The sequence below is a fragment of the Dendropsophus ebraccatus genome, chromosome 14 (assembly GCF_027789765.1).
Source record: "Dendropsophus ebraccatus isolate aDenEbr1 chromosome 14, aDenEbr1.pat, whole genome shotgun sequence".
NCBI lineage: Eukaryota > Metazoa > Chordata > Amphibia > Anura > Hylidae > Dendropsophus > Dendropsophus ebraccatus.
The window spans coordinates 60,245,643-60,270,016 of NC_091467.1; the positions used below are offsets into that span (position 1 = coordinate 60,245,643).

Here is a 24,374-nt window from a genome sequence, read left to right on the forward strand (position 1 = left end):
ACTTCAAAAGTTATCCGGCCGGTTAAATAAAGTTATCAACACAGAAAGTTGTTTTGTGTTCAGCTTTATCTTTGTTTTCAGCACCATGAACAACACATTGAAGACATCAAATAGCTCTGCATCACAGGGAACCTTCCTGATTGTTACAACTTTCTTCCACATCATTCTGGAGCTGTGAGGTGGTGGGTGGGCTTGTACACCTGAAATGTACACACCTGATCTTAGTTTTCATGTTGCTGAGCAGCAGAGGATCAGTGAACAGCATGTGGACGTGCCGCCATGTCTCTTTTTCCTCTTAATAGAATTACACAATGCTAACATGTATTATAGGAGACTCAGTATCTGAATACAGCAGCACCAGGGATATGTAACTGGAGTGCTGTGACCAGGGATTGGGCAACCCTGCAGTTCCCAGCACGGTCACTGGTAGAAGCAGAGAAGCTGTATCACCCCTTACTGCTGCCACCCAATGTAAATAGTTTTAATTTTCTTGAATACCCCTTTCATTTTATGAAATGTAACCTGTAAAGTTCCTGCCCTTCCATGGAGCCGCCTATTATACTATAGCTATTACGTAACACTATGCTCACACCTGTGCTGATGACTCCTTGCTGTTGATTTCCTCCATCATGGCAGCAGAAGAATGGCAGAGACGGAGCTGCCTGACGGACGCTATGTGAGGTTAGGGAGTCCACAGCACACGTACATGAAAGAGATTTATTTCTGTACAAACATAAACATCTCAGGAAAGGAATCTAGCGGCATTTTACCATTCTGTCTGTATCTTTGGATAAAAAACTGATTGACTCCAATGGAAGAAATGGGGAGAAGAGCTCAGATAAGGGCTTCTCTCCCCTATTTACTGCTCACTATATAAGACCAGTTACATAGTCTCTCAATGGAGTCAGACTCCTGCGGAGAGGAGAGATGGGTAGAGGAGCACTTAGCTGAGCGATTCTCCCATCTTTTAGTGCTTGAGGAGAGTCTTAATATCCTGACCCCGACCTATGGAAACATTACACGTGTTTGTATGACGATCACACTTTACCTATCAGGTTACAGCTGCAGTACATGACGTTGCAGTTTTGTGGACTGCAGCCGTCACTCAATGGTGAAAATCAGTCTCTTACATTACAAAACACTGCATTGTAACGGCACTAATTTTTGGAAGTTTAAAGCGTAACTGTCGTGTTTTTTTTTATTGCAGAAATCAGTAGTATAAGCGATTTTAAGAAACTCTGTAATAGGTTTCATCAGCCAAAAAAGCCTCCTTCTGTTCTCAAGGAGCAATCTCCCAGCCTCCCCCCCCCCCCCTGACTTCTTATCTGTGCATTATCAGGCAAACACCTCTTCATTACAGAGAAGCCAGTGAAGACGGGTTCTGCTCTCTCCATTGTAAGCCTATGAAGGGGGGAGGGGCTGAGGGAGATGAGGGAGCAAGTAGAGGTGACATGAAGGTCAGCTGTCTGTAGACTCTCTGGGCACCTAAAACGCTAAATTCAGGTGTCAGAAAGGTCAGTGCTTATCTATGAACTTACTGAGAGAAGATTGCAGGGTGTTGTGCTGTGCAGGACTGCTCCGTACTCAGTCACTCCTAACAGCCCCTCCCCTCTCCATAGCCACATAATGGAGACAGAAATCCTGCTGCTTATGATGTGAGGGGGGAGGCTGGGAGATTGCTTTTTCACTACAGAAGGAAACTCTTTTGGTTTATAAAACCTATTACAAAGTTTCTTAAAATCACTTGTACTATTGATATTTAATGTTTTTTAAAAAAATTACCCTGAAATGACAGTTACGCTTTAAGAAAGCTTATTTTAAGAAACTTTGTAATTAGGTTTATTAGTCGAAAAATGCATTTTTATCATGAAAAAGCAGTTTGCAGCTCTCCCCCCTGTCTACATTGTTTTCGATGGAGTGGGGAGGGTCGGAGGGAGATGAGGCACCAAAACAGGACAACAAAGAGTTAATTTACAGCTACATCACCAGGCTATCCCCTCTAACAGTCAGCACTGACCTCTCAGACCTCTGAATACCAGCTTTCACACAGCTCTCACTGTGTAATCCTTTGTTCTCTGCTCTCTGCTGTTGACTCCATAGAACAGACAGGGCCCGATTGATGTTAAAGAGTCGAGATTTCCTGATAATGAGCAGTGAATGAGAGAGAGGAGGGAGGGGGGGGGACCTGGGGAAAGTCTTTGTGAATGCAGATAATGGCATATTTGCCTAATAAACCCAATTACAAAGTTTCTTAAAATCGCCTGGACTATTGATTTCTGCCAAAAAAAAAATCAAAAACCTTTGTCCCCAGGTTGTCTGCGGTATTACAACTCACTTCAATAGAACTGCAATACCTCACACAAACTGAGGGTGGCGCTGTTTCTAGAAAAGAGTAGCTATGTTTTTAATCTTCTACAACCCCTTTAATCTGTAATTTACATTTTCCCATTACATTTAGGACGACCAGGCAGCCATATTGCCTCTATGAGGGGCGGCGCTGGTAGTGGCTGACATCTCTAGGGTCACTTATTTGGGGAAATGGATGAACCCCTTTTTTCATCTGTCCAGTCGGAATATTATTATCAGTTATGATAATCCAGATAAGTAATGGAGTAATCCAGGGTGTTTGAGGTATACAAATGTAAAAAATCACTCTATATACAATAGGCTACAGTCCATATTCTGCGCAGCATCTACAGCCATGATGGTCAGACGTCCTAGCATTCGTTCTTGTAGTGTCTACAGAAATCCACACAGTCCTTGCTGGTAAGATGCAGAATACATCCGATAATCCGTAATGTGACGCCTCCGGCCTGAAGAGTTCTACTGCAGATCGGCCGCCAATACCGCAAATCCCTGAAATGAAGACATTATATTCTTAATGATTGGTGAAAGAGGATGGTGGTCAGCATCTCATCCGCATGCTAACCAATGAGCGTCGGATCTGTGGTGGTCTGACTGCTGGCGCTTCCACTTATCACGTGAATAGGGGATTCCCCATGTGGTCACAAATGACTTCCTTGTAGGTAATGAATGTCCTTTGTGGGACAACCCCTTTAAAGGATTTGTAATTTATTTCTATTAAAAAATGTTAAGTCTTCCCGTACTTATCAGCTGCTGCATGTCCTGCAGGAAGTGGTGTATTCTTTCCAGTCTGACACAGTGCTCTCTGCTGCCACCTCTGTCCATGTCAGGAACTGTTCAAATCCCCATAGAAAACCTCTCCTGCTCTGGACAGTTCCTGACATGGACAGAGGTGGCAGCAGAGAGCACTATGTGAGACTGGAAAGAATACACCACTTCCTGTAGGACATACAGCAGCTGATAAGTACTGGAAGACTTGATATTTTTTAATAGAAGTAAATTATAAATCCCTGGCACTTTTTGGCACCAGTTGTTTTGAAAGAGAAAAACATTTGGTGAACAACCCCTTTAAATGTCTGCTATCCACCCATTAGGAGCCACAATATTGATCAGCAGCTTTTCTGGGGCCATAAATTATGGAAGTATAGATGTATTTGCTACAGGTAAGATTTATACATGGCCCCTTTAACAGTGTTTTCGTACAGTCACTATATACCACCTTGGGGACACTATTTTGGGGGACAGGGGCCACATGACTATGTTTAGAATAGGCAAAGGAGCTCTACAGTCATATGGGGTGTGAACAGGGCATAGGTCACATTACTGTGTAACTAATAGAGCGACATGTGAGTGACATAGTAAGGACTCTCTCACCTTCTCAATACTGACAGAACCGTTTTTCAGGAAGGTGGTGGGAATGAACACTCCACTTGCTAAATTTTCTGTAATGTAAAATACAACAGATAAGTATATAATATAATATGAATGGACAATGGTGATAAATAGTATTAAGAGAGCTGGTATTGTATTTCTTACCATTAATAACTGGTATAATCACTTTATGAAAAAGCTGCTGGACTCCACTCTCTGCTACAACCACCTAGAGCAAGAAGAATGGGGTCACTATAACATATACTGAGCAGTCTGGGGAAGATGCATTCATTGCTGTGCTGACTATATGTGCTGGGCTGGATCTGCCATGAGGTGAGATGACTATCTCGCCTCAGGAGACAGATTACAGTGTCTCTAAGGAGCAGCAGGCTCCATGAATGCCTGTAAATCCTACTATGTAGCATCTTCTGCGTCCCACCACTTACCTGTATGAAACATCGCAGGCAAAATTCTCATAATATGATCCCACCACACTGTACCCATGATTTCTACTGCAATGGTTTCCTTATTTTATTAAAGTAAGGACTTAAGTAACATTTGTGGGGTAAAAGACCACCAAACAACCCTTAAAGGGAATCTTTTAGGAAATGTATGCTGGTCAAACAATGCAGCATTATTTTCAACAGGCACCCTTATTACAAACAATGTTCCGTTCCAGAGAAAACAGATCGAAACCGAGCTATGCAACTAAGTGCCTTCAGGTTGGTGTCCCCATTTGGCTCTGTTTGTTTGACTTGTCTCTCTACAGATTGCAGCTTAAATATAGCTTGCATTATAGTCCAAAGCTGAATTCACAATTCTGCAGGCTTCAGAGCTTAAAGGACAACTCCGGCCAAAAGTATTTTTTAATATGTTATTACTTATGGAAAGTTAGACAAATTTCTAATGTACATTAATTATGGGAAATGCACATATACTGTTATTTCCCTTAATTTAGTAGATCATGGAATGTTAGAATTCTTTCCGGAACCGTGATGTCACAAATCACTTGTAATTCCTATGGAGTTTCCAGCAGGGGGCGCGCTATATATAGCAGTCAATGAGTACCAATGACTTCTATATATAGTGCTCCCCCTGCTGGACATTCTATGGATTCAATTGATGTGTATGTAAAAATGTAATGTACAGTATGTTTTTGATTGAATAAATTTATGGAATACTTTGGGGAGCAAGTGTCCTTGCTCCCCAAAGTATTCCATAAATGTATTCAATCAATTTGGAGGGCACCGAGCAGGGAGGGAGAGAGGTGCCTGTGCATCTAATACCTCCCCCTCTCCTTCCCTGCTCGGGCTGGACACATATACACAGTACTACTACTCCCATCATCTGCTCATAGTAGGAGCAGATGATGGGAGGAGTAGTACCAGGGCCATTACCAAACAGTCCACCAACCTCCTCCCCGCCGCCATATATGCACTGTACTACTCCTCCCATCATCTGCTCATAGTATGAGCAGATGATGGGGGAGTAGTACCTGTACTATCCCCATTACATCTCTGCCACCACCGTCGATGCCGCTCCTCACTCAAGGGCTTCATCATGTCCCCTCCGCTCCCCCTCCTCCTTCTCGCAGCTTCAAACTTCAAACTATACCGCGGGTGACTCACCGCCCGGACGCCGCTCTCTGCTCACAAACACCGGCCGCGTAAAACAGTTTTTTAGATACACCTGGTGTAAAAATAACAAGTGATAAGTGATACTCACTGACCTTGAGCCCCCACCACTCTTCCTCTGCTTATCACCAGTTCTTCCTGGTAATGTGATTCCCTGCAGGAATTGCTGCACTCAGTCACTTACTGCTTGAGGTGGGACACCAGCAGGTCCTGTGAGGGCAGCACTGGGAACCAGGGCGTACCAGTGAGTAACAGCAGAGGGGGATTAGGGTAGGTGAGTATCACTTCTTTATTATTTTTTAACTATGGCCATATGCCTAGAAGATTAATACTCGTAAAGCACTTATAAGTCGTACGATGAATGTGTTTCTATATAAAAATTGAAAAATAAAACCCTAGATCAACCAGAAAACATTTTCATAGTCACCATCACAGTATCACAACTACTGTACTTGACTCGACTGGAGTTTTGTATAAAAAGACTCAGTGACTCATAAGGTTATAATATGATGTTCAGCAGCATAATAAAGAGTTGATGGGTATGCGGCCTACCTTCTGTGCTGTAATGGCCTGTTGACTCCCTTCTATCTGTAACCTGTCACAAGGCAAATGATATCTTTAGCGCAAAATTTATATACATACATTGAAAGCAGTAACCTGTATATAGCCAGAATATCTGCAGTGTTGTGATCATTCCAATCACCAATAATAATATATGCTACCTGTAGTTGGTGAGACCGCAGCAGCTCTTTTTAGTGGTTCTCTGTACAGGATGATAGTGAAGCCTATGACTATTAGGCCAGGTTCACACTATGTAAAAACATTGGCCGTATTTCAAATCAACGGCCGTACCGTGTTTCCCCAAAAATAAGACACCCTCCTAAAAAAAGACACCCCAACTACCCCACCAAATAGCCTAAAGTAAGAACCCCCCTGAAAATAAGGCAACCCTACTGTAAACTAGGGCATCCCCCAAAAGTAAGACCGCCCGCTGCCACCCAGAACTCACCTAATCCCCTCGTGGACCTTTCGCAGCCTGCGCCGCATGTATACTGAACCATGGCCCCCACGTCCTCCACACTTCCTGGCGCATGCTGCCACCCGCACGCTTGACGCACGTCCCACTGTCCTAATGCCCTCTTGGTCCCGCTGCAAGGATGTGAGTATTCCAGGGAGGTCCGGGGGGATGTCTTATCTCTCTCCCCCTGGCCGGGGAAAGAGGAATAAGACAAACCCCGAAAATAAGACATAGAGGGAGATTTATCAAAGTGGTGTAAAGTAGAATTGGCTCAGTTGCCCCTAGCAACCAATCAGATTCCACCTTTAATTTTGTAAAGAATCTGTGAGGAATGAAAAGTGGGATCTGATTGGTTGCTAGGGGCAACTAAGACAATTCTACTTTACACCACTGTGATAAATCTCCCCCCCAAGTGCCTGTTTTTGAGCAAAAATTAATATAAGGCACTGTCTTATTTTCGGGGAAACCCGGCAGTTGTGAAAAAACGGCCGTCGTTTGCACAATTACGGCCGTTGTTATGAAATACAGCCGTTGTTTTTACATAGTGTGAACCTGGTCTTAGAGTCTTAATGCCTATATGTCCTAATGGCATATATGGACAAAGATGGCTTGTCCTTTTAACCCCTTCCTGACAACCACTGTATATATGTGTCTCTATGCAGAAGGACTTCTCAGATGCCAGGGGCAAACGGTTGTTTATGGGACCCATTGACATTATATAGGTGGGACCAGTTAGTCATCTCATTTATTATCGCAAAACACTAAGCCGTTATAATAAGGACGGCATTTTAAAGAGAAAGTCACGAGAAACCATGCGTTTACCTGACAAATTCAACAGAACCTGTAAGATTCAAGCCGTGGGCTCCTTTGGCTTCTGATAATTTAAAGGTGACTTGGAGGCTGACCACCTATAGGAGAAATACAGGCGTGTTATAGACTGACATCTGTATATACTATGCTAGAACATCCAGTCACATGACAGCTGACTTACTACATCAACACTGAAGATATTCTCGACTTTGGTCTGTGAAGCATTGGCGTAGGTCTGTAACAGCCCGCCAAACTGGACGGTCATATTGTTCGCCAGAAGGGACACCAGCGGGGCCCTCGTAGCTTCCATTTGGATTTCCACTGGTGCAGGGTTTGGGTAATGTTGAGAAATCTAGAAAACAGGAGCAGTATAATTCATCTCTATGGGACTCGGGCCTATCTGACAGTCAGTCTCCATATCTTCCTTCGGGATTATTTTTTTTATCATTGGGCACAATGGTTGACAGGTTGAAAAAGACGCCCAGTTTTATGATTTTGTGAATAGTCATTGTCACTCGTGCTTTAGTGGTGACTGTGCACATAGGTGCTGCTCTATTCTTTCTACAGGTAATAATAGTGACTAGTCACAGTAGTCATACGCTATCTATGTGTCTTGTCAGTCATACACACGTCTATTACACGGGGTGATCTCCAGGAGCAAGCGTGTGCCGACCTGTCAGGTCAGCGCTCGCCTGCTCCTCATTCCCTGCTCACTGCCGGCACTATTACATGGGTCACAGTGAGAGGGTGCTGCGGGAGGAGCCCATAGGAGATAGTGGCAGTCTGCTGCAGCCGCTTCTATTGCACGGGGCGACGACGGCAGCAGATTGTTGCTCCCCGTGTCGTTTGTCTTTCAACATGTTGAAAGACAATGATCAGACGACATCACTCATGTTGGCTGATGGTTGCCTTTTACTTCACAAAACGATTATCGGCCACAATGGCCGCCGATCGGCAAAATGTGGCTGATAATCACTTTGTAGTAGGGCTTTTAGGGTCTTATTACACAGCCGGATCAAAAATGTAAACAAACGCAAATCTGCTATATCGGCATTCATTTACTGGGCCTATTACATGGCTCGATTGTCGTTTAGCAAGGGCTGCATGGACATTGTTAGTGATGTCCGAGCATCCCTTGCCCTAAACTGTTCATACATTACCTGTCCACACTCCAGGTCTTCTCCTACCCCATGCTTTTCTCTTCTCTGCAGCTTTTCTGGGCTGACAGGCCGCTCAGCCAATCACTGGCCACAGCGGTCCCGGCTGAGCGGCCTGTCAGCTCAGAGAAGCTGCAGCATGCGGTGATGGGAGAGAAAGCAGAGGGCAGGAGGAGACACGGAGCATGGAGAGGTGATGTATGAACAGTTTATTCAATCATGCGATATCGGCCACGCATTGCAATTATATGTAGCGACGCCCAATGATTTTAGGTCCGGACCTAAAGAAACAATCAGCGGATTATCATTTCATTGGCTGATCATTGTCTCTATTACATGGAGCGATAATTGGCCAAATAGGTCTGATTTGGCTGATTATCGTTCTATGTAATAGGGCCCTTACACAGGGTCGGACTGGCCCACCAGAAGACTGGAGAATCCTCCGGTGGGCCCCCAGCTTTAGAACCTGCATAAACACTGACTGACATATCGTTTCTCACTGGTTCTTCATTGGTGGGCCCTCAGGATCATTTCTTCTGGTACGCCCCAGATACCCCAGTCCGACACTGCCCTTACAGAGCCGCTCCTGTGTGTTTCGGGTCATTGTTATGCTGGAAGGCCCAGACAAGACCCATTCTCAATTCTCCTTTCAATATGGTCCAGTCACTCAACATATGATGTTTCCACCTCCATGCTTCACGGTTGGGACTGTGTTCTTGGGTTGGTACTCATGGAGGTTGGGACTGTGTTCTTGGGGTGATACTCATGGAGGTTGGGACTGTGTTCTTGGGGTGATACTCATGGAGGTTGGGACTGTGGTCTTGGGGTGATACTCATGGAGGTTGGGACTGTGGTCTTGGGGTGATACTCATGGAAGTTGGAGTGGCTAAACAACACGGACATACTGATCAGCACCCTAATTGGATACACCTACCTCTGGCACGTACGCTGCCAACTCTGTGGTTGTTAACTCTTTGGATCCCTGCACAATAAAATATTGCATCAGTAACCAGTAGGAGGAGTGTACGGTGGGTGCACTACTATCCTGTGCACTACTGTTCACACTTACCGCCATATGGGACACCAGAAAAGTCATAAACCCAGCAGAGTAGTAAGAAGAAGCGAGGGAATCAAATGTAGCCTGGGAGACTCCCACATAAATCATGGCGCCATCCTGGACTGGGATAGTCATGGGTGCTGGAGAGAAGGAAGCCTCGCTGTGTGATTCATTATGTGAATGGAAAAAGCCCTGCATGGAGGAGATGGACTAATATTAGGGAAACGCATTGTATGTTGTTGTATTAGAGAAAACATGGCCGCTTTCTTCACCAAACAGCGCCTCTCTTTTCCTCAGGTTGCGTGTGGTATTACAGCTCAGTTCCATTGAAGTTAATGGAGCCGAGTTATAATACCACAGTTAATAGCTATGGCTGTTATTGTATACTGCACATTTGTACCTTTAATCCTAAGTTCGCGTAGTGATCTGATATCTCTGGAGAACCCACAAGAGATAGGTCGACGCCCACATGTCGATTTAATGACATATTCACTGGGAAAAAAGAAGAAGAAGAAGAATATAACTAAATATAATAAAACAAATGTCACCACATTGCTGATAGAGAAAGCCCATGCTGTGACAGCCGCCATATTGTACCCATTATAGAGAACATTTCTTATACTCACAGTTGAGGTGACTAAAGGACTGATCTTGTTTCTTAACTTGCTCTCTTAGGGCCGTGCACAGCTAAAATAGAGGTAATAGTGAGTATTATTATTAGTATATTATATTATTGCAGCACACATAGTAATACATATCTAGGCCATGTTCACACAACGTAAATTGTGTATTAATACACAACTTACGTGCACTGCGGTTAGAGGGAATCCCAGCCAGAGTGTATACACATGGGGGAGATTTAGCAAACATGGTGTAAAGTGAAACTGGCTCAGTTGCCCCTAGCAACCAATCAGATTCCACCTTTCATTTTCCAAAGAGTCTGTGCGGAATAAAAAGTGGAATCTGATTGGTTGCTAGAGGCAACTGAGCCAGTTTCACTTTACACCATGTTTGATAAATCTTCCCCATGGTATACCCTCTGGCCACACCATGTCAGTTTTGTTCAGCCGCTATTCATTGAATAGTGGCCGCACAAGCCTGTCAGATCACACAATGGAGAGTGCGGCTCCGGCCACACTCTCCATTGTATGCAATGATGAATTGGGATGTGGGCACACACGGGTGCACCCGCATCCCAATTAAGCACAAATGAAGATCATCTGGCCAGTACTACAGACCAGCCAGGATGATCTTCACTAACACCGGCTGTTCTGCGACCCAGCCGGGTCACAGAATGGCTGGTGTTTCACGTTGTGTGAACATGGCCCTACACTGTATAAATTATCTAATTCTTCCATCACAGATGGGAGTAGTCCCCTATGTATGCCATTGTACAACCATCGTAGAAAGTAGGCACAAGATGGAGTAGTCCAGCAGTGTATGTAGAAGGAAGCCTGGTGAGTGTCGACCCTCTTATACATACATGATTGTATAAGCATCGGCCAGTAAGTTGGGTCCATGTGCCATCAACTTCCATTGATCTTACCGTATACACTTTATAATACATTCCTCCATATAGGACAGTGCAGTATACTACATAATACATCAGTATACTACATATACTATATCCCCAAATGAAAGAAATACAGTGGTGCCTTGGATTAGGAGCATAATTCGTTCCGGGATGGCACTTGTAATCCAAATCCACTCTTAAACCAAAGCAAATTTTCCCATAAGAAATCACTGGTATGCAGACAATTGGTTCCACACCCCAAAAATAATGATTTATTATTCTGAATAACATGTAAAACAAATGAAACCAACATTCAGAAACAGCAGAATCTGTGATATTATAAGTTACTGTACAGTAATGGAGAGGATGGGAAACACAAGGGCGGACAGAGACTGCAGGGGGCATGAAGGAATGAGCAGGACAGGTACATACATGCAGTGCTCTCTGTCCGGGGAGAGAGGGGTTACAGCTATGGAGTGATTACCCCCCACAGTCCTGTCCCCTGATGTAAGCCCCAGCCTGAAGTGAATCTGCTATGATTTGGAAGGTGAGGGAGACTTCCTGGGTCAGAGTACAGGCTGTAGACCACACTATGCAGGCCATGCCCCTCTTCCACTCCTGCTCCCACCCAGTACCGGGAGCTCTTAAACCAAAGCAATGCTCTTAAACCAAGTCACAATTTTGAAAAACTGTGAGCTCTTAAACCAAAACGCTCTTAAACCAAGTTGCTCTTAAACCAAGGTACCACTGTAATATCAATTCTCTTAAAGGGAACCTGTCACCACCCCTGACCTGTCTGTTTTAGAAAATACATGCAATGCCCATGGAATCTCAATTCTGGAAAGTCTTTTCTTACAGCTCTAGAAATGTAAGACTTAATAACCAACTGGGTGTTACCAATTGGGGGGACGTGTCCCTACACACTCTGACACTATCCAATCAGAGCTGACAGCACCAGACTGTGTTGGGACACGCCCCCCAGTTGGGAACACCCATTTGTTTTTTTAGGAACGGCACATCACACAGGGGGTTCATGGATAGATTCCACATAGCTTTAGATTATACTTCAAGTTATGTCGCATTACCTATTGGCCATTCAACCAAATAGCTTTCCTTGTAATGCATGGCTACGCTGGGTCCTCCAGGACTGTAGCTGCTCTCCTAATAGAGTATATGACCAGGGGTTTTCCTTTAAAGGGGAAGTTCACCAAAAATTGTTTTCTTTTAAATCAATTGGTGCCAGAAAGTGTCAGAGATTTGTAATTTACTTCTAGTTAAAAAAAAAATTCCAGTCTTTCAGCACTTATCAGCTGCTGTATGTTCTGCAGGAAGTGGTGTATTCTTTCCAGTCCGACACAGTGCTCTCTGCTGCCATCTCAGGAACTGTTCAGAGCAGTAGGAAATTCCCAAATAAAACTTTTCTTTCTCTCCAGACTGGAAAGAATACAACTTTCTGCAGGACATACAGCAGCTGATAAGTACTGGAAGGCTTGAGGTTTTTTTTTAATAGAAGTAAATTACAAATCTCTGGCACTTTCTGGCACCAGTTGATTTGAATTTATTTCAACTACTCCTTTAATAATGGGATGATAATGATCCATCTAGTCGTATACTGTACTCACACCTAAACCTTTACCAGTGTTCATACACAATTTTTAACATTTTTATAGTTTGTGAACTATAGAGCCCCTTAATCCTCACCTGCTGCTGTACAGTTTTTCGTACCACATCTTGAATGGGTTGTTTTATGTTATCAATGATGTAGCTGAAAATGATGAAAAAATATTTTTTAGAATTTTACAGTGGAATAATATGGAATGCTATAGGCATGTAAAAGCAGCCATAGATTGAGCCTGTATTTATGCAATTCTAGTGAGATTTGTATTTCTTTAGGGGTTCTGGTCTGGAGCCTGTATTTATGCAGATAGTGTGAGATCTGTATTTCTTTAGGGGTTCCGGTCTGGAGTCTGTATTTTTCATGTTCTAGAGAGATTTGTATTTGTTTAGGGCTTCTGGTCTGTAGCCTGTATTTATACAGGGAGTGTAAGATTTGTATTTCTTTAGGGCTTCTGGTCTGGAGCCTATATTTTTCATGTTCTAGTGAGATCTGTATTTGTTGAGGGCATCTGGTCTGGAGCCTGTATTTATACAGGGAGTGTAAGATTTGTATTTCTTTAGGGGTTCCGGTCTGGAGTCTGTATTTTTCATGTTCTAGTGAGATTTGTATTTCTTTAGGGCTTCTGGTCTGGAGCCTGTATTTATACAGGGAGTGTAAGATTTGTATTTCTTTAGGGCTTCTGGTCTGGAGCCTGTATTTATACAGGGAGTGTAAGATTTGTATTTCTTTAGGGCTTCTGGTCTGGAGCCTATATTTTTCATGTTCTAGTGAGATCTGTATTTGTTGAGGGCATCTGGTCTGGAGCCTGTATTTATACAGGGAGTGTAAGATTTGTATTTCTTTAGGGGTTCCGGTCTGGAGTCTGTATTTTTCATGTTCTAGTGAGATTTGTATTTCTTTAGGGCTTCTGGTCTGGAGCCTGTATTTATACAGGGAGTGTAAGATTTGTATTTCTTTAGGGCTTCTGGTCTGGAGCCTGTATTTATACAGGGAGTGTAAGATTTGTATTTCTTTAGGGCTTCTGGTCTGGAGCCTGTATTTATACAGGGAGTGTAAGATTTGTATTTCTTTAGGGCTTCTGGTCTGGAGCCTGTATTTATACAGGGAGTGTAAGATTTGTATTTCTTTAGGGGTTCTGGTCTGGAGCCTGTATTTATGCAGAAGGTGTAAGATCTGTATGTGTTTAGGGCTTCTGGTCTGGAGCCTGTATTTATGCAGAAGGTGTAAGATCTGTATGTGTTTAGGGCTCCTGGTCTGAAGCCTGTATTTATGCAGAAGGTGTAAGATCTGTATGTGTTTAGGGCTCCTGGTCTGGAGCCTGTATTTATGCAGAAGGTGTAAGATCTGTATGTGTTTAGGGCTCCTGGTCTGAAGCCTGTATTTATGCAGAAGGTGTAAGATCTGTATGTGTTTAGGGCTCCTGGTCTGGAGCCTGTATTTATGCAGAAGGTGTAAGATCTGTATGTGTTTAGGGCTCCTGGTCTGGAGCCTGTATTTATGCAGAAGGTGTAAGATCTGTATGTGTTTAGGGCTCCTGGTCTGGAGCCTGTATTTATGCAGAAGGTGTAAGATCTGTATGTGTTTAGGGCTCCTGGTCTGGAACCTGTATTTGAGCAGTTCTAGTGAGATCTGTATTTCTTTTGGGGTTCTGGTCTGGGGGCTTCATTTATACAGGGAGTATAAGATTTGTATTTCTTTTGGGGTTCTGGTCTGAAAGCTGTAGTTATGTACTATGTGGGATTTAAATGATGTAGGTTGATGGCTTATCAAAATTAATTTATTCATCCCCTTTTGGAATATTCCCCATGTCCTCTCTAAATAGTTAGCAACCATGCTTAAAGGGGTAATTTACAAAAAAAAAGTTATTTCAAATCAACTGGTGCAATAAAGTGCAAGAGATTTGTAATTTACTTCTATTAAAAAAATCAAGTCTTCTAGTATTTATCAGCTGCTGTATGTCCTGCAGGCAGTGATTTTCTTTCCTTTCTTTAGGGCAGGAGAGGTTTTCTATGGGGATTTGCTTCTTCTCTGGGCAGTTCCTGACATAGACAGAGGTGGCAGCAGAGAGTACTGTGTCAGACTGAAAAGAATACACCACTTCCTGCAGGACATACAGCAGCTGATAAGTACTGGAAGACTTAAGATTTATCTAAAAGAAATAAATTACGAATCTCTTTATGGCACCTGTTGATGTGAAAGAATATTTTTTTGTAAACTACCCCTTTAAGCAACATGAAATTTTACAATGAGTATTATGTAGCACTGTAGCCATGTTCCCAGTAGGTCAAAATAACTTGTAGATAAAGTGAATAGAAATGTCCATACTAGTTATTTACCTTACTCCACCCATCATTTGGACGTCCACATTTAGAACGCTGGCTTGGCATTCGACCAGGGAAATAGATGGTACACCTGGATCACTTCGATAGATCCCCAGGACCATGGAGATAGATAGACCGGTTAAGGTCAGCACGCTTGATCCACCGTCTTTACTGAAATAAAAAATAAAAAAATGTGTTAGCTTCCACTGTATTTTAAGGTCATTTTCCAGCCGTCAGTATACTCACATTAGCCAGCTGTCCAGTTTCCAGTTGCAGGTGATGGTAGCATTGCCATTTTCCATTGATACATGCATTCCCGTCTTGGGCGCCCATTGCGAAGACGCAGACCCCAGATGAAAATCTTCAATGCGAATCCTAAACACAAAGAAGCAAGAAGGACAACTGTCAGGGGAGCCATAAGTCATTTTGTGAATTTTTTTTTAATCCTAGATATTGCATGATCTACTGTGAGCAGTAATATTGGGAAGTGGGGGTATGAACCAAAGCAAATCAGAGACCGCTTACAGTTACAGAACAGGGTCATCGAGTACTGAGGATCATAGGGCATAAAGTTCATTAACGCTCTGCTGGCTCCATAACTGCAGAGACCAAACCTCTTTTGGCATTAGGATCAATCAGCACAACCACTAAGCCCACTGGGAGCTTCATGGTGTGGGTTTCTATGGCTGAGCAGCTGCATGCATGCCTTGTTTCACTAAGCACAATGCCAGGTGTCAGATGGAGAGGTGTAAAGCCGCTGTCGCTGGACTCTGGAGCAGAGGAAACATGTTCTGTGGAATGACTTACGCTTCTCTATCTCGGGTTTGGTGAATTCCAGGAGAACGTTACTTGCCTGACTGCATTGTGCCAGCTGTAAAGTTTGGTGGATGGGGGTAATGCTTTAGGGGTGTTTTCAGGGTTAAGCCTAAAAGGAAATCTTAATACTTCATTGTACCAACATATTTTGGACAATTATATTCTTTTAACTCTATGAAGAAGTTTGAAGAAGGTCTTATCTGTATTTGCCCCAGTGCACAAAGCAAGGCCCATGAAGGCATGGAGGGGAGTTTGGTTTGGAAGAACTTGACCGGTCTCAGAGAGCCTGGACCTCAACCCCATCCAGCACCTTAGGAACAAGCTAGAAGTAAGATGGTCAGCCAAACCATCTAACCTCCAAAATCTTGTAGAAAGTCTTTCCGAAAGGGTGGGTTCACATTGAGGAATTCTCGCGGATAACCAACGCGGAATTCCGCCAGCTGTACGCGCGCCTTTCCGCCGGCTCCATAGACACCATTCTATGGGTCGGCTGATTCCGCATTCCGCCGAAAGAATTGACATGTCAGTTCTTTTGGCGGAATGCGGAATCAGCCGTCCCATAGAATGGTGTCTATGGAGCCGGTGGAAAGGCGCAAGTCCATGAGCGCGCTACAGCCGGCGGAACTCCGTGGAGTTTATCCCCAAGAATTCCGTAGTGTGAACCCACCCAAAGAGTAGAACCTCCTATAACTGCAACAGCCCCATATCAATGCCTATAGATTTAGGATGGGGTGTCCTAACAGCTCTTGTAGATGTAATGTGGTGGTGTCCTAATACATTGTCAATATACTGGCTATAACTACTCACTGGGTGAACTCGTATCCAATTTCTTCAGATGCTATATTTTCACTTCCAGCCACATCTGGCAGCAGGTACTCAGTGTTATTTCCCTTAATTTTACTCAGTAGATAGCCCACCCCTGCGGAATAAAATCAGAGAAATGGTCATTTAAGTATTATTTGTATGTAATATGGGTGGCATGGTGGCTCAGAGGATGACACTGTTGCCTTGTAACACCGGTGTCCTGGCCAAATCTGGCCGAAAACAACATCTACATGTTGTACGTCTGGATGTATGTTGCTGAGAATGGGAAGACAATCAGTTCGGGGCCACAGAACATCTCCAGGTTCTGAATTCAGAAACCTTCCACTGCTCCACAGAGAAGGAATAGAGCACAGGCTGCAGTGATTGTCTCCATGTTCCTGACCCCCCCAAAACCACTTGTACCTTCAGATAGCTGCTTTTAGGGTATAAACCCACACACCGTATATGCAGCAGATATGCAACAAATACGCAGCAGATTTGTTGGTACAGATTTGATGCTGTGTTCAGTTATTTAGATCTAATCTGCTGCGAGTTTGCTGCGAGTTTGCTGCGTATCGCAGCAGTAAATACGCTGCATATACGGTGTGTGGGTTTATACCCTAAATCCAAGATCTGTCCTGCGGTCCATTTGGCAGGTGATGCAGTTATTGTCATAAAAAATTAATTTTAAAATTGCAGCCCTGTGCCCTATGGGCGTATCTGTGCCCTAACTTTGCACTTTTAAAATTAGATTTTTATGACAATAACTGCATCCCCTGCCAAAAGGACCCCAGGACAGATCTTGGATTAAAAGCAGCTATCCGAAGGTACAAGTGGTTTGGGGGATCAGATTGTGGGTACAGTGTCACTTTAAATATTACTTATAAACTGAACACTTACATAAATTGTCCTGCTATTTTGAAAACAGCAACTAAAACTTTATCATTGATAAGAATAACTTTTTTGGCTTTAAATATTCATTGGTTAGAAGGTAAATGGGTTTTTCGGGCAAAAATTATTTATAGTTTATCCACACAATAGGCCATCATAGGCTAGTCAGCTGATCGGATCCAATGATTGATATAGCAGTGGTACCAGAAATAAACAATAAAGATCCAATAAAGAGCCTTAGCTCCATGTATTAGGTGATATATGTTATAGTTGCTGCACCGCAGTTCCCATAAAACACATAGTTTTATTCTTGATTTTATACTTATTATGGTGCAACAACATTTTCTCAATAGAACTTTATTAAAAAATGCTGCTTAGTTTCTTGTCTACAGCCTCTGCAGTTTCTTGTATGAACTCCTTGTAGCTGCTCTCTTCTCTATCTACAGCTTGTGGAAGATGTCCCCCAGTGTTTGTTTCCTTCCAGTCCTCAATCTGAGCTGGTGTGTAGCCAACCCCCTCTTCTTGTTTTCTCTAACAATGATCAATTCAACAATAATAAAATCAATGCAAGGATGTTAAAGTATCACTGTCGTTTGTAAAAAAAAAAAAAAAGTCAAAAGTTTTTGTCGGTTCCTGGTCTGACTGATCAGGAGAATGAGCGGGAAGAGCACTGTGCTGCAGCATGTCCGCTCTCTGCTCTGTGTGAGAAAAAGAGTCGGGCTCCATAAACTTACACTATGAGCCCAACTCATGACATGACAGGAAGCCGGGAGACAATCGTGCTTAGCGTGGTCTTCTCCCGGCTCGTTCTCCCTATTGGTACAAGTGTGAACACTGAGACCCGGACTAGTCAAGTATTTTGACATGTTTCTATGATGTCTCTACGATACGTAAACTGTTCTTACAAACAGCATTGACACTTTAAGTATTCAATAGCATAATACACAAAGCTTACGACTTACCTTTTTTAAGGCCATGTTCTGTGACCTGAATCTTGGCCCCAGGATTGTCTCCATAACAAATGGCCGACAGGGTGAATAGAAGGAAAGTGAGAGTGGGAACCCACATGATTGTTCCTCAATATCTGATAACTGAAATGCAAGACGGATCGAGATCACTTTCCACTGAGTTTAATTTGTTTAAAGCAAGTGGACCATCAGTTACATCACTTTAAACTTTTTACATCAATAGACTGGTGCCAGCATAGGGATGGTGGTGCTGTAGTCCCACGCATGGCACTGGTCTATTCCCGGCCTGTAGCACTGGAGGCGGGCCCAGTTGCCCCTGGTGTGACACTCTGCCCTTCCCTCTGTGATGCGTCTCCATTAGAGTCAATGGAGCCACGTCACAGAGGGGAGGGGTTTCGTCACACTTAGAGAGGACCTCCAGTGCTTCAGACCAGGGTGGTGCTCAGGAATAGACCAGCGATGTGCGCGGGAACCAGGCCGCGGTTCAAAGAAAAGGATGCGGCGCCAACAACCCCGCACCGGTGCCAGTCTACCTGCTGGTACATTTGGTTTAAAATATCCAACATGTATTGACGTCACAAAGCATTGTATTGAATTGTAAAGTGCTGTGGAATATGTTGGCGCCATATAAATATAAGAAGGACCCATGAGAAGATCTAATGTAAAACATATATGACACTATATGCTACAATAGTACTATTGACTTTTCTCTTGCATATGGCGACCACATGTAGGACAATGCAAACCTATAATCCCATCATACAACTTTATATGGGAAAATTCTATATAGTATACAACATATCTTCTGTATGTCCAAGATTTCCCCATCGGATCTAATCTAATACATCTAGCGGACTTTTTTACTCTAAGAGGATGGTAAAAGGTTCTCATAAATGTAGCCGGTGCCTCCTAGCTCTATGTACAAGTCAGGGCACAGAAATAAAAGATTATGAGTCATATAACTGTATAACCTTTACAAACATAGTCTGGGAGTATTTAGATCTCTCTCTTCTTAGTAATGTATCTCACCTATTCTGTAGCTTTATGGTTCCTCTATGGAGTTCAACATTTCATACGGCAGTCATGTCAAACTCTGGCCCGCGGGCCAAATCTTGAATTACATCTGGCCCACCATGGCTACTATATAAGAGACTATGGGGGAGGGCTGGCTACTATATGAGACTATGGGGAGGGCTGGCTACTACATAAGAGACTATTGGGGAGGGCTGGCTACTATATAATAGACTATGGGGAGGGCTGGCTATTATATGAGACTATTGGGGAGGACTGCCTACTATATGAGAGACTATGGGGGGAGGGCTGGCTACTATATGAGACTACAGGGGAGGGCTTGCTACTATAAAAGAGTCTACAGGGAAGGGCTGGCTACTATATGGGACACTTGGGGGATGGCTACTATTTGGGCACTATTGGGAAGGCTGGCTAATATATGAGACTACAGGGTGGGCTGGCTACTATAAAAGAGACTATTGGGGAGGACTGGCTACTATATAAGAGACTATGGGGGAGGGCTGGCTACTATATGAGACTACAGGGTAGACTGGCTACTTTATAAGAGAATATGGGGAGGACTGGCTACTCTATGAGACTATAGGGAGGGCTGGCTACTATATGAGACTACTGGGGAGGGCTGGTTACTATGAGACTACAGGGGAGGGCTGGCTACTATATGATACTATTGGGGATGGCTGGCTACTATATGGGACACTTGGGGGGCTGGCTACTATTTGGGCACTATTGGCAGGGCTGGCTTATATGTGGGGCAATTTTGGTTAGGTTGGCTACAACATGGGGCAATATTGGGGGGTTGACTATTACATGGGTTTGATCATATCATGGAAATTTATCATGTAATTTATCATAGTGCACAGAGCTGGGAGACGCACACCACTGACAGTGCCAGCACGCTACTTTGACAGTGCCAGGACCGCCGCATTCGCGCTTCAATAATTATCAAAGCTGGCCAATGACTTTGTCCAGTTTTTTAAATTTTGGCCCACTGTGTATTTGAGTTTGATACCCCTGTCATATGGGATCTAAGTAATGATCCTAGGATCTCACCTTGTCAGGCAAATACAGTAAAACCTCCCAAATGTGCATTGAAAAAAGTTTTCTCAAGGGGATAGACAATACAAAAAAAATTGGCACAGAATATCTGGCTCATATATGTGGGTGAATTTCTTAAGAAGGTGATATAGTGACACTAAATGGTTTTCCCATCTAATGGCCCTATTTCACGGGTCGTCTAGAGGAGCAAACGAGCGCTCTCAGCGCTCGTTTGCTCCTCGTTCCCCGCTCGCTGCCGCCGCTATTCATCGCGGCTGCAGTGAGCGGGTGAGTGCGGGAGGGGCAGGGGGGGGGCTGCCCGGGTGAACACTGATCGTCCAGGCAGCCCATAGGATACAGCAGCGTCTGCTGCCAGTGCTCCTATTCAACAGAGCGACGGCAGCAGATCGTTGCTGTATCAGTCGCTTGTTTTTCAACATGTTGAAAAACAAGCGACTGCAACGATCAGGCGACATGAACGATGTCAGCTGATCGTTGCACTCTATTCCACGGGACGATTATCGTCCGTAGCGGCCGATATCGGCCGAATACGGACGATAATCGTTCCGTGGAATAGAGTGCAACGATCAGCCGACATCGTTCTGTAGGGACCTTGCGGAAGGGAGGCGAGGCATAGGCCTAGCCCATCTGTCTCTTCAAAGGAAATCAGAAAGAAGAGTAAGAAGCTGGAGTGTGTTGGTCTATGAAGGCAGAAAGGAGAAGCTGATAGGGAGATGTAGGTAAAAACCTCACATACCTAGACAATATAATGGCCCTGACCTAGCTTAACACCGGACAGCTTAAGTGTTGTATAGTTGAGGATCTGTACCCTGCAGCTGGGAATTGCAGTTTTTATAGTTAGTGCACCCCACAGCTGGGAATTGCAGTGCCTATAGTTAGTGCACCCTGTGGCTGGGAATTGTAGTGCCTATAGTTTTGCACCCTGCAGCTGGGAATTGCCGTGCCTATAGTTAGTGCACCCCACAGCTGGGAATTGCAGTTCTTATAGTTAGTGCACCCCACAGCTGGGAATTGCAGTGCCTATAGTTAGTGCACCCTGTGGCTGGGAATTGTAGTGCCTATAGTTTTGCACCCTGCAGCTGGGAATTGCCGTGCCTATAGTTAGTGCACCCCACAGCTGGGAATTGCAGTTCTTATAGTTAGTGCACCCTACAGCTGGGAATTGCAGTGCCTATAGTTAGAGCACCCGGCAGCTGGGAATTGCAGTTCTTATAGTTAGTGCACCCCACAGCTGGGAATTGCAGTGCCTATAGTTAGTGCACCCCACGGCTGGGAATTGCAGTGCCTATAGTTAGTGCACCCTGTGGCTGGGAATTGTAGTGCCTATAGTTAGTGCACCCGGCAGCTGGGAATTGCAGTGCCTATAGTTAGTGCACCCCACAGCTGGGAATTGCAGTGCCTATAGTTAGTGCACCCTGTGGCTGGGAATTGTAGTGCCTATAGTTAGTGCACCCGGCAGCTGGGAATTGCAGTTCTTATAGTTAGTGCACCCCACAGCTGGGAATTGCAGTGCCTATAGTTAGTGCACCCCACAGCTGGGAATTGCAGTGCCTATAGTTAGTGCACCCTGTGGCTGGGAATTGTAGTGCCTATAGTTAGTGCACCCGGCAGCTGGGAATTGCAGTGCCTATAGTTAGTGCACCCCACAGCTGGGAATTGCAGTGCCTATAGTTAGTGCACCCTGTGGCTGGGAATTGTAGTGCCTATCGTTAGTGCACCCGGAAGCTGGGAATTGCAGTTCTTATAGTTAGTGCACCCCACAGCTGGGAATTGTAGTGCCTATAGTTAGTGCACCCCACAGCTGGGAATTGCAGTGCCTATAGTTAGTGCACCCCACAGCTGGGAATTGTAGTGCCTATAGTTAGTGCACCCCGCAGCTGGGAATTGCAGTGCCTATAGTTAGAGCACCCTGTGGCTGGGAATTGCAGGCCTATAGTTAGTGCACCCCACAGCTGGGAATTGCAGTGCCTATAGTTAGTGCACCCCACAGCTGGGAATTGCAGTGCCTATAGTTAGTGCACCCCACAGCTGGGAATTGCAGTGCCTATAGTTAGTGCACCCTGTGGCTGCAAACTGTACAAGATAACACCAGAGAAGAATTGCAGGAATAGTATTTCGGAAACTTTCTCCAGCCTCTGCAAAGTCTGTATGGATTCTTATTAAACACTGTGCCACCATCTTAAAGTGAAAGTACTCTTCTGTTTACCAAGTAAAGTAAAGTGTGGTTTACTGTTTTCAAGTTACCCCAGGCTATTTATTGCACCTCACCAACAAGGGCACCCTAACCTACACCAGCCAGGAGACTATTACACACGATCACGAGCATCACACATAAGTGCAACCTCATGTCCAATGTGGCAGCCCAAGGAGTATGAAAGGACCCCAGCCAACATGACCACTGTAAGCCCTATAGCCACCAGATACATATGATCCAACCCCTTCCCAACCCCCCACCCCTGCTTTCCACTAAACTGCTATATGCATCACAACACCCCGGAAGGCCCCGAGGTTTCTCTTTATCTAAGGCTTGGTACATACCTATAAGTGAACCGCAAGCAACCTCAGATGTTCTTCACTCCAGTGTCATCTGCTTTGTGAAGATCCCAGACAGTAAGCTACTAAATGCGATGACCCATCTGGTTCTTCTTCTTTTATTTCGGGTGTGTAAATAGGGAGGAGTCAGCTACATGTGACATTACCCTCCTAACAGTGTAATAAAAGCAGTAGAAGGTGATACATATCAGACTATGGCCTCCAGTCTGATGATCTACATTCAGGACACACTTTGCCGCTCATAATTATAACATGACATGGGCAATTAGCTGCTGCACTTTGACTGCTTGGAGAATGGATCATGGCCGCACGATCGTGGTCACGATGAATGAAGTATGTGTCGTACTCAGATAGACATAGTTTAGCAGGTGATCACCCACTAGATGTTGTACATAAACCTCTTCATGGCCAAAGTATGTTCACCTCCGAATGGCCAGACATGTTTAAAATATGTTAATTTAATGCTTGTTCAATATTTCTTTGCATCTTCTTTTCAAGACCTTCCCTAACTATACAGTACCGTGCAAAGTTTTAGGCAGGTATGAAAAAGATGCTACAAAGTAAGCATTAAAGGAGAACTCCGGGCTGGGGTGACTTTTGGCAGAGTGCTGGGGAGGGGAGCATGAAAGACGTAACATTCTCTCACCTCCCCCAGTTCCAGTACTGGGGCCGGTATCCTGCAGCTCCAGTCGCCCGCTCTCGGCCGCTTCTGGATCTCAGTGGGGACCTGGGACATCACTATTACATGTAGCTATGCACATCGGCAGCCGATGATTTTTAAACTTGCTAAAAGACCACAATCAGCCAATGATCGGCTCTTCAGCTGATTGTTGCCATTACTACACAGAGAGATATCTGCTTGAATAGGACCCTTACTTAGATCCTATTAAAGCAAATGTACCATTAGGGAAGTCACTTTTTTTTTTTATACATTACCTGATCGGCTTCAGGGCGGGAATCCCGGTGGCTCGGCCCGGTTCCCATGCTCAGTACCATTTTGTTCTTGTGCACCGGCCCGGCTCTTTGTACTGGAGGTGGGCCCAGTGTGACGATATCTCCCCTCCCTCAGTGACACGCCTCCAATAGAATCAATAGGGACACATCAACGTGGGGAAGGAATATTGTTACATTGGGGGGGCTGGGCCCACCTCCAGTATATAGAGCCGGGCCGATGCTCAAGAACAAAATGGCGCTGAGCACAGGAACCTGTCACTGTTTTGAAAAAAGGACCAAGACACCAGGATCCCCGCATCAGCGCCGATCGGTTAATTAAAAAAAAAAAATAACTTGCTTAATAGTACATTGACTTAAAGCTATTTGGCCCCTTTCTGGTAGAAAATGTCAACTAAAGAGCCCCTCCCCCAAAATTCTGCACTGCCCAATGCAATGCT

The 24,374-nt window shown here is 44.4% G+C and overlaps 1 protein-coding gene across 1 annotated transcript; it reads right to left on the reverse strand.

The window, feature by feature from the left end:
• Positions 1–703: 703 nt before the first annotated feature.
• On the reverse strand, positions 704–23,123 carry LOC138771983 (BPI fold-containing family C protein-like). Its single transcript, XM_069952030.1, has 16 exons — positions 22,969–23,123; positions 18,337–18,465; positions 16,487–16,598; positions 15,110–15,238; positions 14,879–15,034; positions 12,626–12,689; positions 10,038–10,098; positions 9,812–9,903; positions 9,424–9,603; positions 9,289–9,336; positions 7,379–7,549; positions 7,210–7,295; positions 5,922–5,964; positions 3,901–3,964; positions 3,739–3,806; positions 704–2,856 (listed from the first exon to the last, which is right to left on the reverse strand). The coding sequence occupies exons 2-16, from the start codon at positions 18,440–18,442 to the stop codon at positions 2,824–2,826; spliced, it is 1,413 nt and encodes a 470-aa protein (XP_069808131.1). The 5' UTR covers positions 18,443–18,465; positions 22,969–23,123; the 3' UTR covers positions 704–2,823.
• Between the last annotated feature and the right edge of the window lie 1,251 nt (positions 23,124–24,374).

Bases quoted from the DNA above. Each gene is read 5' to 3' on its own strand.
- LOC138771983 (XM_069952030.1), bottom strand. From the start codon at position 18,442: ATGTGGGTTCCCACTCTCACTTTCCTTCTATTCACCCTGTCGGCCATT. The intron at 16,599-18,336 runs GTAAGTCGTAAG...TTTATTCCGCAG, and splicing joins AGAACATGGCCTTAAAAAAG to GGGTGGGCTATCTACTGAGT. The intron at 15,239-16,486 runs GTGAGTAGTTAT...CTTTGTGTTTAG, and splicing joins ATTGGATACGAGTTCACCCA to GATTCGCATTGAAGATTTTC.